This window comes from Diuraphis noxia, unplaced genomic scaffold, assembly GCF_037042655.1.
Source record: "Diuraphis noxia isolate RWA-SAM2 unplaced genomic scaffold, SU_Dnox_SAM2 contig0002, whole genome shotgun sequence".
In the NCBI taxonomy this organism is placed as follows: Eukaryota; Metazoa; Arthropoda; class Insecta; order Hemiptera; family Aphididae; genus Diuraphis; species Diuraphis noxia.
In genome coordinates this window covers 7,718,722-7,732,972 of record NW_028301712.1, presented here as the reverse complement: position 1 = coordinate 7,732,972, position 14,251 = coordinate 7,718,722, and the positions used below count along the sequence as shown (strand labels likewise).

The following is a 14,251-nucleotide window of genomic DNA, read 5'->3' as shown; positions in this document are numbered from 1 at the left end:
TTTTCTATAATTCATTACATATTTATTCATTGAAGAGTCAAGTCGTGTATAGTATTCTTCATTCAGCATACCTAATCATGTTCTCGTGTAGTGTATGTGATAAAACATTTACATTGATTAAAAATCTACACAGACATGCCAAGTTGCATGATGTACCTAATAAAATTTCGTGCAGTATATGCTCAGAAATATTCACACGGAGAGATAACCTCATCAGACATAGGAAAGAAAAACATCGTAAGTATTTAACAATTTAATATATTTGTAAACAAGACGACTAAGTGTATCTTAGTAAAACTTAGTTTCATTACACTATCTAAATATAATATTATTTTAAATTATTTAACTATTAATATCATTTCTAGGCTCAAGCATTGTAATTCAACAAGAACCAACCATAACCAAGCGAGAAGTTCAAGATTTCTTTAAACCAGCTGAACATATTTACGATTATAATGGTAAATATATCATTCATATGTTTATTCACCTCCTATGATATAACAATAATATAAATATATATATAATAAAATAATATTATGAACACCTCTCATATATACATATTTACCTACTAGTACTATTATTTCATAGTGTACAATAGTACGTATATATCTAAAATAATCTGATAATATTTTAAATAAACATATTTTAAAGTTATAATTACTCGTACCTAGTTATTACTATTATTATAACGAACGCCAGCATGTGTAGGTATTACTGCTATAACCGAGAGCTCTATATCATTTTTGTTTTTGCTTTTACATATATAATTTATTTTTATTTTTTATTTTTTATTTAAATTAAGCCTCGGCAACTATGGCCATTGGCAACAATGGGTTTAACTCTAAAATATTTACATGGTATAAGTTACATATTATATACTATTTATAAGGTTGGACTTAGTAATAAAGGTTATTATTTGTCGTATATTGTCTGGGTGAAGGGCTTCTGACAGGATGTTTGAGATGCCTGCATAATATATTTATATTACATATACATGTATGTAATACTATAGCTTCACAACTATCTCCTTTTATTAATATATATATTTTTAAAAATCGTATTTTCTATAATATGTTAAACATACCTATCACTAAAAATTTTTAAATTCCTAATTTTTCTTTATAAAATTTTGCTGAAAAAAAATTTATTTATAACCATTTTATCTTTACACACATATTTTCTATAATGTTTATCAATACAATAGTAAATTATTTATTTTATTTCAGTTCCTTCGGCTTCAAATCGCAATGATCTTAAGCGTGTACATGCGGAAAATTCGAACGAAGCAGTAAATGCTAAAAAAACACGCATGACTATCGTTAAAACCCCCGGTTTTGTTAAGACTGGTTCATATATATATATATATATTTTAACTGAGGTATGATGGTACATTTAGCGAAAGTAATTATTGAAAATATAGCAGTAGTACCAGTAATATATTATTTTATCAAATTCGTGATGTTTTTTTTTTGAAACTATGATATACCTATTTTTATTTTTACATATTTAGACTAAAATATATAATAAATAATTATAAAACTGATTACTCAATGATTAAAAAAAAGAAAAATATTTACAATGTATTTCAATAAAAAATAAATAAACTTTATTATAAAAACAAACAAAGTAAAACATATATACAAATATTTTTATATATATAAAGTTATTTTACATGTGCACACATCGCTCCCACCTCGACTCTAACCTGTTGAACAATATAGACATACAAGTATTCTAAGCAAAGAAAAAAAATTTTGGTGATTTTAGTTGTATAAATTGGAGACATTTCTTTTCATTAGGAGATATTAACCAATTGATTTTCGACAATCAAACAAATATCAATTTTGAAATTCGTATACTGTGTTCAAGCTTCTCGACGAAAATCCAAGATCTCCGGTTTATACTTGTTTTTTATCGTTCCTATACAATTCAAAAATATAAAAAAATAAATAATTTTAAAAACATAAATTGTATTAACTTACTCTAAACTATAATGTCCATGAGCTAAGGTATGGATTTTGTCCTCTAGAATAACTCTCTTATCATCAAAGTTATTGTGGGTTAATTTGCTTGATATTATAGTCCTGAGCTGGTGTTTGAATGATCGGATGGATACATTTTGACTGAAAACATCTTAAGAGGACGCTATACCGAAAGTGAAACGTATGCAACGCTCAAGAGATGGCGTTCTGCGCCATATCGCCGCCGTCTCGGCAGTCCGTAGTCACGCCCATTATCTACGTGACGAGGTTTGCGCGTCTTAGTCGCGGGAGAGGTACAATACATTATTATCACACAGACGGTTGTAGAGAACGTTTAGCTTCAACGTATTACCCATGTACTTAAAAATTCTGTAGTAGTCTTTACTAGCAGGCGGCGCGCTCGCTCCTACCGCAAGTCACACACCATTTCTCAAATAAAGCTCCTGTTTACTTAAATAATATTTTCATTACATAAAGCATAATATAATCTGTTATACAACGTAGCTTGAATTATATTTATAACCTAATTACTTTTTAAAATACATGTAAAATAATACATTTATTAAGATTAAATACATTTTGTAATAAATGTGTTGCGTTTTTTACGTTATTAACTTATAGGTGACCAGAAATACTTTTCGTAAAATAATGTTTTATTCTTTTTCGACATATATATCAAAAAAATTATCTTGGTGTGCGCATATAGCGTTAAACATTATAAATATGTTTGTGATTATTTCCCTAATATACATTTAATATCCACGGGTGCACTCCAACCAATTTTTTAATTAATATCGTTTAATTAAATACATACAGAAACAATTAAACAGAAAAATACTAATACGTTACCCGTGCATGTGAAACTTAAAATAATATATATAAATATTGTATTATTTTGTATTACATTTATAAAGTTCCAAACCCTGGTTATAATTTAAAAAGAAGTACCATATGAGGCGTGTAGATTTTTAACTTAATTTATAGTATTGAAACTAATAATATGAAATAGGTATATATACCTAAGTAATAAAACACATATAAATACCTATATAGTGTAGTATAATAATTACAATAATAAAAATGAGAACGTATACATTGATAGTAATAATTTTAACAAAAATATTTATAATTTGTTATTTTTTTTTTTTCATTGCATTTAAAATATGCACTGGATCTCTTATATCAGAGATACACAATCGCTTTCCGAAAAGTGGATCTATTATTTCGGGTAGTAAACACTCTAAATAAAATCTGTAAAAATATAATACAATTTAATTCGGGAGCGACGTTTATTATTTTCTGAACCTTCGTTATTGGCGTGTCACGTAAATATACAAGTAAATGCAGTCGTAATATTTTTAATATTTGCGGATACCCATCCGATTTGTATTTATTGCATTATTAGATAATAACTTCATAAAAAATATAAATTTTACCTAATTTTTACTAATATTACCTAAATATCTAAATATAAGATTTTTAGTGTAGATACCTAAATACATCGCATTATTGCGTATATTTTACGTTATAATTTTTGGTTTGTACCTACTACCACGTATACTTTTTTATGACAATTTTTAAGTATTTTATAAATATGATACAGTTACACATATCAAAGCCATCTATTCTTTATATAAGATCTTACCTTTCTCCTACTTAATACGTATTTACCTATGAATTACGATGTGTAATAACATAATTACTTATTCCTTAAACTATATAAATTATTATAAACTTATTAAACAAAATCAAGATTTCTATGTTCAAGTCTTTTTTTGGATTATTATATTGTAAAATGTATGTATTATGTCGAATGAGTGAGGGTTAAAACTTAAACTTCTAAACCTGTCTTTTAGGCAATTATAAAGCGAGAGTATAATTTTATTCGGTAGATTAAATTGGTATATATATAATCAACTACGAACTACTTGCAATAAATAATTATCGTATTTTGTTATGTAGGTACACTTTAATTCATTATTTTGTATTTTGTATTATAAAATATATTATATTATATTTTTTTTTTGTCGTCAATACATTTTTGCATGTGAATAGGTTCACGTATATCACTTTTTAGTAATCTTTTCCCAAATTGAGGATCTACGATTTCTGGGAGCAAACATTCTCTGTAAAACCTAAAGATCATAAATATTATAATTTATACAATTACGATTATTATAAAATAATATATTTTTATTACATAATATAAAATTAAATCTTACAGTGTTAGTTTATTTTCCATTTCTGTCCGCCAAAATGTTTCATCGAAATGTATACATTCATATTGTATCCAATTTGGTGTATAAACAAAAAAATAACAAATTTGTTTTTGGCAAATTCTAAGTTGTCCCATGACCTGGTAGAAATAATAACTGTCCTTTTTAAGGGACATTTTTCCATTTACTAATTCTACATAAAGAAGCTAAAAAAAATAAAAATAAATGAATAATTATAGTTTTTTTAAATTATTTACCTATACATCTTTTTAAATTTTAATATGCATCATTTCATCATTTATATGTAAATTGCCACTAACTTTGTAACGAGAAATTGTTACTTCTGAATATAGCGGTTAGCATCGACCGCCTGTAAATGCAGTCACGCGTTACTAGCGGTGTATCGCAGAGTTAATATTGTCGAGGAACGAAAAGATAACGCTCAGTGGACGCAACAGAGCGCGCTACCCGGCAACAGTATTAAAACCACGGTGTGGCCAGCGCGAATTATACGGTTTCAAGTCACGGAAAAGGACTTAAGGGGATTGCAAACGGATAATTTTTAAGGGGTTCTGTATAGGCAAAATTATAGATGTTTTTAATCAAGTCGTGCATGTGTGTGCGTAGTAAATTATCATTAGTGTGTGTATACCTCCCAACCATCACCCGCTACCCGCATGATTACACAGTTCATGGTTTATTTCCTTATCTAGTTTACGGTGGCGACGGTCAGACACAATTATTTATATATATATATATTATATATATTATATAAAATGTATATTGTATATATATATATATATTTGCTGTAATATACGTTTACCGTTTATGATTATCTATATTTATTGAATTTTGTAACCAAAAAATAGGTATAATAGTTTTATACAAGCGATAAAAATCCGGGTATGTTATTTGTTTATAATAGGATAGGTGTCAAACTGTCAATCTTACGCTTACCTCATTAACTTATATATTATATAATGACATCTTGATCTTGTAGAATATAATATGGTTGTTACTATTATTAAGTACTACTGCCACTTATGTGATATCATGATTAATGATAAATAAATAAATAAACGCAATTATAGTATAATTATTTTTTATAACGTATAGTTACAAATATAAAAAAAAAGTTACACATCTGTATACGGGTTACTATTCCTTATGGGTAACCCTCTATCGAATCTTGAATCGATCATTTCCGGAAGAAGGGATTCCATGTAAAATGTGCTCACATGTGGTTTAATTTTATTTATCCAAAATTCAGTATCCCTGGTTATTTTATCTATGACAAAACCTATGAAATATTTAAAAATTATTTTTAATTGAATTATAAATATTAAAATAATACTGGTACCTTTAGGAGTCCACACAACAAAGTAACAAAACTTTTTCTCGCTTATATTTAGTTGTCCCTGGACTTGATAATAATAATTATCGGTTTTCTTTAAAATAAGCTTTCCCTCACAATCAATCATACACTTCAATTTACCATTTTGTACAGCTTCCTCGGGGGTAAATTCTTTAATGCTAGGTGGACATTTTATCTCTATAATAGAGTCATTGTCAATTAATCCATCAGGACTTGCTGCCAGATATGGTAGAGATTTATGTATAAATAAACCAGCGGATTTTATTTCTATGTTTAATTTTTCTTGTACTGCATTTCTAGCTATTGGTTCATTTTCAATCCCATATCTATACATAATTTTTTTTTTAAATAATTAAAATTTAAATAAAATAAAATACATTTTGTAATACAGTCAAAAAGATACCTTGTCGCTGAATTTCCTTGAAAAATGTCATACAGTATATTTTTAACTGTATTTGCACGAGATGTCGTTGGTCGTAGTTTGCAGACTTTACCAAAATTAGATGCCGTTAGCCTTGATTTTCTATGTATTCGCCATTGATCATTGTCTTGTTGCCCAATAGTATCTCGTTCAATTGCTGCTATTTCGTCAGAATTCAACATTAATTTTTGCATAAACATTTTTTTTTTATTTTGGTATTCCTCAGGTGGCATATCAATAATTTCACATTCCAATTCAAGAGCTCCATAGTCTTCATCTGGACCAGCAAACAAATTTTTTTTTTTTTACAGCTGTGAAATCAAAATGTTATAATTTATTGTTTGTTTATATTTATTTCTATTATAACAATAATAAAAATAATAAAACAATAACCTATTTTTTTCAAAGTTTAAACGTTTTTTAGTTAATTTTTCACGTGACGTTTCTTTTTTTTTTATATATTTCTTAGTAAAAATTCCTGGACTGATGTTTGTAACTTTTTTGTGTATGTGGCTCAAAAAGCTAGGTCCATAGTTGAATGATGTAGCTGCAGTGTTACATCTAGCGTTATAAGATCCTATATATAAAATTAATTTTATAAAATGTATATTTATTCAAATAGCAAAGAGTAGTTCCTATTGAAATGAGATTAAAAATAAAAATACTTATTATTTATTAAAAATACGTATATATACGTAAAAACATATATTTATTTATGTATGGATATTGTTACCTCGACAAGAAAAATTAACTCTTTTTCCACCAACATGCTTTGCAATGACATTATTGAAACCTTCTACGACATTATTGTTGACATTATAAATTAAGCTTGATGAATGATGCGCGACTATATTCCTCGCTCCAAGTATATCTATCCATATACCACAGCTTTCCATTTGCGGGACCAAATTCACCTCATTTTCTTTCGGCCCATTACAAAAATAACTAAATTAGGTAAACAGAAAATGTTTTATATAATTTAAAATTATGAAATAGTCATCAATGAAATAATATTCACCTAGCACATCCGTTATGATAACCAAATACATGATATGGGCTATTTAAAATATCCTGTTTCAAAAGGGCTACTTTTTCAGAATGCGTGAGGTTCATTTCTTTTCTGAATGCTATAGCTTTTGTTACAGCACATCTATTATTATAGGTACATCATAAATTAGCATAACATTGGATAAATAAAAAAAAGAGCAATTTCATAATACTTTCAAATTAAAAACCTGTTTATAAACGTTAGTATATAGGTACGCATTCTATTGAATGTATGGTAATTAATTTACACTCACCGTAGTTTAAGGCGTCTATCTTTCAAAGTTTTTCGCAAAAACCCAGGAACAACTGTTCCTGATGAACACTTTCGACGAGTAGATATGTCTAAGATACGATTGCAATAGTTCCTCAGTATATGATTTATGCATTCAATTTTTTTTACATAAAAATCAGGTCCATAAGGTTTAGAAAGTGTTAATTTTTTCATTACACTTGAGTCACCATCTCCTATGAGTTTGTCATAAATAACATTATGCATGGAGAGACTTTTACGAAAACCATCTAGAATTATGTCAGATTCCATGGAAGTGGAGCTTCCATCCCAATTTTTAAAGCATTCGTGTTTTGAAGCTTTTTTCCCACTTGATTCGGCTTTTTGACACACAGTACACAATTTATTTCGAATATCCATGAAAAGAATTTTTTTAGTTCTATATCCAATAATTGAGGGCTATATAAAAGTTAAAATGAGCTGTAAATTATACGAACAATTTATTTTTAATAAATGGATTAATGAATGCATATATTTAATGTTTATATTACATCAACAATCAACATAATATACATTATAAGTAAAAATAAAATAAAATAAAATACAATATAATAATATAACTTGCTACTTTTAAAATATTTTATGTTTTTTTCTGTTATTCATGAATATTTGTATTACATAAACATGTATTTTATCAATTTATATAAAAAGGTAGTACTATTGAACTTATTTAAGTCTTGAACAAAGGGTATCTATGTGAAATTTTGGAAAAATTTTAGTTTTTTTTTTCAAGTAATGTCGATTAAAATTTAATACATGGTTCTTCATACGCCGTTTTAAGTGGAATTCGAAAAAAAAACTTGAGAGTAAATCCATAATCCATAATTATAATTTAGATAACATTTTATTCGAATAAAAATGTATTCGAATGATTTTTTTACAATTATTTCAATAATTTTCAAACATTAATATTCGAATAATTTTAAAATATGATATTCGAATAAAAAAAACTAGGGAAAATGCAAAAATATTATGAATAAAAAAATAGATCTATTGAGTGAGTAATAAATTAGATAATCATAATTTAATGATCTTATATTTTGAATAATATTGAATGATAATATTTCGTAACAATTACAACAAATTTAAATAGTAGTAGATAAAAAATTATTCCAATAATAATGGTTTGAAATTTAGTCGAATAAATTTTTATTCGAATATTATAGTTTAAAATTATTCGAATAATAATGTTTGAAAATTATTCGAATAAATAGGTATTCAAATAATTATGGACGTACTGTTACGATTTTCATTTGAAATATATTCCATTTTATTACAAATATTACATTGAAAAACAAATTCGGAAAGGAAACCATTTTTTATTTCCTTTTTCAATGTTAGGTCTTTAAAAGTACAACTAAAAGGCTTATGTTCTATTTGTTTAATAGCTTCAAATAAATGTTCTATGTCAACAAAACGTCTACCTTTACATTCCCTAAAATTAAATGCATATTATAATTTAAAAAAATGTATAAAAATCATTTTCTTCAAAATATATATAATATTCACAAAAACTAACCCTGCAGTATTTTCCTTCAGTTCTTCATTTACTGAAACATTAACTGGGTGGTCTCTGAAATTAAATTTATAGACTGTGTCTAAATTTGTATTGTACAATACATTAATTTTTTTATAACTTAATATAGCTTACAAATTAATCTAAGTATTTTTAAAATTTCAATGAGTATAGTAGATAATAATAAACATAATTCTAACTTCTGACTTCAAAAAACTAACAAAATACAAATCTAAATTTTCTTATGCCTAAAAAACATTGCATAAATTTGCAAAATATCCTCAAACTATTATGTACATAAAAAAAACCGTGGAAGTCGCTTTGTTGTTTAGAATTTGTAATGGTTGTGTTAAATTTGAATTCAATGATAAATTATAATACGAAAAACGTATATTCCGCCTCAAAGAATGTATCGCCCTGGAGCAAAAGCTCATTTTGCACCATGGACCTAACAATGCTAATCTTGCCATCAATATAAATTTAATTTGAATGAATACAAAAAGAGTATTATAAATATATTTATAATTTATTTATTTTTAGAATAATATATTCACTTACATATTTACGTTATCGTGACGAATTGTATTGTCAGTAGTAATTTCTATATTCTTAATATCATCTATCAAAACATTTTCGGACACTAATAAATGTGTTTTTTCCTGTTACAATTAAAATAAAAGAATAATGAATAGGTAGAGAATAATCTTCAATTTTTTAGAATATTTATATTATTGTAATTTTAATATCTGTTTATATAATTACCTGATCATCGCAGCTTTGATCTATAACACTTTTTTTCTTTCTTGATTGTAAATTGTTCAATCGGTGTTTTTTAACCTAGGTGCACTTAACTTACACCTAGTTTTTTGGCCAAAACGCCAGTCTTTACCCATTTTGTAAAAGAATAAAATAAAAGCACAAACCACCGGAAACTTACAGACAACTTTACTGATCAGAGTGTAGTGTTCAAATAAAATGATTCATAGGTAGTATATTATAATATATTGATTGTATTTAATTTTGGAAAAATATTATTATTATTATTGTTGCCTATTACTTATTCTTGTATACCTATCCAGTTATCCTTATCTGCTAATTGTTTCCGAGAATCGCTGTCACGTCGAGCAACCGCGCCGGAAGCAACTCTCACACGCGCACGCACATGTCATTCTATCGCGAAAAATTAAGTATTTTCTTATTTGCATGACTATAAAAACTACTAAAAGCGGTAGTAAATTAATCATACTTCCCGAAGTTCGATTGTAATTTCGAAAAAATGGTTGAATTTATAAACTTCTAGACTATGCTTCTTAGGAGTCACTTTTTTAAATTAAAAATCAGATGTGCCCAAAATAAATACAAATGTAATGCAATTATTTCATAGGATTTCTAAAAAAAAATGGTTATTTTAAGGGCAATTTAAATTGAAAATTGAAAATCGACTTCCTAAGAAGCCTAGATATTTTATCAATGAATTCAAAGAGGTATAAAAAATTTAAATCGGACATTCCGAAGTATGTGTAATTTACCACCGCTTATTGGTCTAAAACGTATGAAAAATACGTGCGTTGCAATACATAATCAGTAACTAAACGAGGTCTCTAATATCATACTAATGTCAACGGCACCATTAATAAAGACGGGTTATGAGAAAATCATAAAAGTAACACGATGCACACTCCCGATTCTACAAAAACATTAGAGTCGAGAAGTACATAAGTACGGCTGGTCGACGACTACTCAGACACACCGCTCCTGCCGTGATATTGAATAGACGGTACGGAGGAATATAGGTTAACTGTATTAACGCCCTGTACCCGAGTCTACAAGATATCACGGTTAGTGACGAAACCACGCCGTGCCACCAAGAACCGCAGTCATAACAAAGTCGGCGAGGAACCGTCAATAGCAGTACTTCCTACAACACCAGCGCCCAGTACAACGACATCACTGAGGAATCATCGGCAGTATCTCCCGGAGGACCAGTGCCCAGGAAGCAGAAAACTGTAAGTTTTTATTGTGCACGGACTACGAACTATCGTAGTAATACCGGCACAACTATATCCACTGTCCCTATCCTTTTATTGTACGCGGACTACGAACTATCATAGTATTACTAATATAATTATATTGTACTATTGGCTTGTGTTATTGTAAATATATTCATGTTTTACTTGTATGCTCCAAGAAGCAATTAATACCTATAATCTATAAAAAAAAAAGGAAAATGTAATATATTATGAATACCTTAATAAAGTAAATGTATATGACAATATAAACTTGAGTTGTTGTCATTACCGTTACAACTTGTTTATTGTCTATGGCTTCTTTTATATTTCTTGTATTTTTAGCAGCATAAGGACATTTAATTTCCACAAGAGCTTTATTTTCAATTACACCATCTATAAAAAAAATATAATAATCATTATTATTAATTGAAGATATTTATAATACAATTATACCAGGCGATGCTCCAAGAAATGGTATTTCATGATCCACAAAAAATCCACAAGAATCTATATTTTTTTTTAATATATTGGAAGCTTGAATTAATGCTTCTGATTCAAACATTTTCCCATATTCCAATTGTTTAATATTTTGAAACTGTGTACCATATAATAATGTATGTACTGTATTTTTGCACGATGTAGTTCGCCTCATTTTACACACTTTTCCAAAATTGGACGCAGTAAGACGATTTCTTCTTTCATTAAACCATTGCTGGCAATTCCTTTGATTTCTTGTACTTGCTTCTAACTTCTGATATTCCTCGATATTTAATTTTAATTGTAAAATGAATTGTTCCTTTTTAATTTCTAATTCTTCATTACTTAGTATATCGTTGTCTTTTAAGGGTTCAGCGAGTCCATAAAATTCGTCTGGTCCAGTTTTTTTATTTTTCTTTGATTTTTTCGTTGGAAAAAGTTGTCTTCTTTTTCGATTATTCGTAATTGTTTGGCTTTTATATGACAACAATTTTTTTCCGATTATACCTATCATTAAACAAATATATAATAACTTAAACATTTATTATTAGTACAATGATAAAAAAAAAATTTATTTTAATTCATTTGTCCATAAAGCTAATGCACAAATTAGCACAATATAAAATAAATATACTTATTTATTATTATAAATCTATCAGTATATATTTAATAATTTATTTGTAATTAATGTTACATTTAAATATTATAGTAAGATATACCCATTTAGTATGTAAAAGTAATTATTTTATATACATACCCGGACTTTTGTTTGTAATTGTTTTATGTATTTGTCTAAGAAAATTTCCTCCCGAATTAAAAGAAATTATTGCAGCCCTTACACGAGTATTGTAACCATTTTTTTGTGAAAAATTTATTCTTTTTCCAGCTATAAATTTATTGATGACACTATTAAATTGTTCACAAATGTTATTAGTTACATCTAGCAATAAACTTGTTGCATTATCAATTAGTCGTCGTGCAATATTTTTAAGTTCTGCCATTAAACCGCATTTTAATGCAACGGGTACTAAATTTTCACCACGAGATTTATTATTGCAAAAATACGTTTCACATTCATCATGTTGTCCAAGTATATGATAAAAACTATTATTAATATCATTAATAAGCCCTAAAATTAATATATTTGGTATTTTATTTCATATTAATTAATTATTTTCATTTTACACGTTATATAATTATAATTTATTATATCACCTGATAATTTTTCATGTTCCTGTGCGTTACAATTTTTACGATATTCAATCGCTTTTCTAATAGCAGTAGAAAATTTAATTATGTTTGATGAAATGAACTGTCTTAGTAAAACGGGAAACTTTGTATTTTTTGTGACGGCAGCAATTTTCGTGCTGAAATTACGCAATAAGTGATTTCTACACTCAATTTTTTCTACCAAACGTGTAGGACCATAAGGAATAATTTCTTTCAATCGTTTAGTCACGTTGCTATCACCATCACCTATACAATATTGAATATAATATATATATATATATATATATATATATATATATATATTATATTATTTAATCTACACACTCAAACTAAGTTCAATTATTATTTACCAATTAGTCGATTAAATTTGAGACCATGTAACTCTATACTTCTCAAAAACCCTTCTGAAATACCGCCTGCTTCCATACTAGTTGAAGATTTTCGCCAATTCATAAAACATTCATGTTCTTTTGGTTTCTGTTTTAAATTATTACTTCGTTCACATATTACACAATATCTATTCCTTATACCAACAAAAAGAACTTTAGAAGTATGAAAACCAATAATTGTTGCCTAAAAAAATGTTTATAGTTATTATTTTATTCAAATAAAAATGTATTGTAAAAAATTACTGCTCCGTGTCATTATAATTGGTGTGTTGGTTTTGAGCAGTTTGTATATTTTTTCTGCTATTTCCACAATACTTTGTACTAAATGTTTTGCTACCTCTTTATTTTGATTACTTCCGCGGTATATAACTAGCGATGTTGGTATTTCAAATTCTTCAAGCAGTTCTTTCGGTATGTGATCATCTGCCTTTATGAAAAAACGATAACTCATAGGCTAGTGATTTTGAATTACAGTTGTATTTTTTCCTTTTTTCTCGTTACATTTAACGAGAAGCGCCTCGAAGTCAGCATATATAACTATGTGGTGGCGTTGTGTTTTGTTCCATGCACTAAACTCCAACATTGAACCGGGCTCAGGCATCTGAGGTAGGATAGGTTTATGCGACCCGCATATCAATTTATGCTGATCAAGTGCTGCTTGTCCGCATTGCGTATTTTTCAGGGGTCGAGTGTCAAATGATGTGAAGCACCGTTTGCAAAAAATGATACTATCATGATGAGCAGTTTTCTGTGAGCGTATTAGTCGTGAGAAATTTGATATATATGTGTAGTGGCTTTTATCTCCGTTGGTAATTAGTAAGAGATCGAAATGATCTTTTTTTTCTTCATCTACAACTTTAAGTGGATAAATAATATGTTTTTTATTCTTTTCTTTTTTTAATCCAAATACATTGACAGACGTGTTCAGGTTATTATTTTCAAATGTTTTTATTTCCCTCACAGATGTTGGGAATGATAAACCAGAAGAATTATATTTGTCCTCGAGCGATGTATAATTTTCAGCCAGTCTGAGTTTTGTGGATTGATAACAGCTTTTTTATTCTTAATGTAATTTGGTAACGGAATGAACGATGAGCCACAGTAGGATAAAAAAGAGAGTTCAAACACCTCACCCTCACCATCACCCTCACCCTGACCCTCACCCTCACCCTCACCCTCACCATCACCCTCACCCTGACCCTCACCCTCACCCTGACCCTCACCATCATCCGAGTGCGCCGCCGCCGGATCGCGTACGTGTGAGACGTATATTATCGTTATCATTTATTATGTTATCACT

The 14,251-nt window shown here is 27.9% G+C and overlaps 1 protein-coding gene and 1 pseudogene across 1 annotated transcript; both read right to left on the bottom strand.

The window, feature by feature from the left end:
* Positions 1 to 5,283: 5,283 nt before the first annotated feature.
* Positions 5,284 to 7,705, bottom strand: LOC149058017 (uncharacterized; annotated as a pseudogene).
* Positions 7,706 to 8,548: 843 nt separating this feature from the next.
* LOC149058016 (uncharacterized) lies at positions 8,549 to 13,129 on the bottom strand. Its single transcript, XM_089218282.1, has 9 exons — positions 12,913 to 13,129; positions 12,548 to 12,808; positions 12,090 to 12,461; positions 11,309 to 11,839; positions 11,145 to 11,248; positions 9,609 to 9,683; positions 9,405 to 9,505; positions 8,850 to 8,903; positions 8,549 to 8,765 (listed from the first exon to the last, which is right to left on the bottom strand). The coding sequence occupies exons 1-9, from the start codon at positions 13,013 to 13,015 to the stop codon at positions 8,549 to 8,551; spliced, it is 1,818 nt and encodes a 605-aa protein (XP_089074408.1). The 5' UTR covers positions 13,016 to 13,129.
* Positions 13,130 to 14,251: the final 1,122 nt, after the last annotated feature.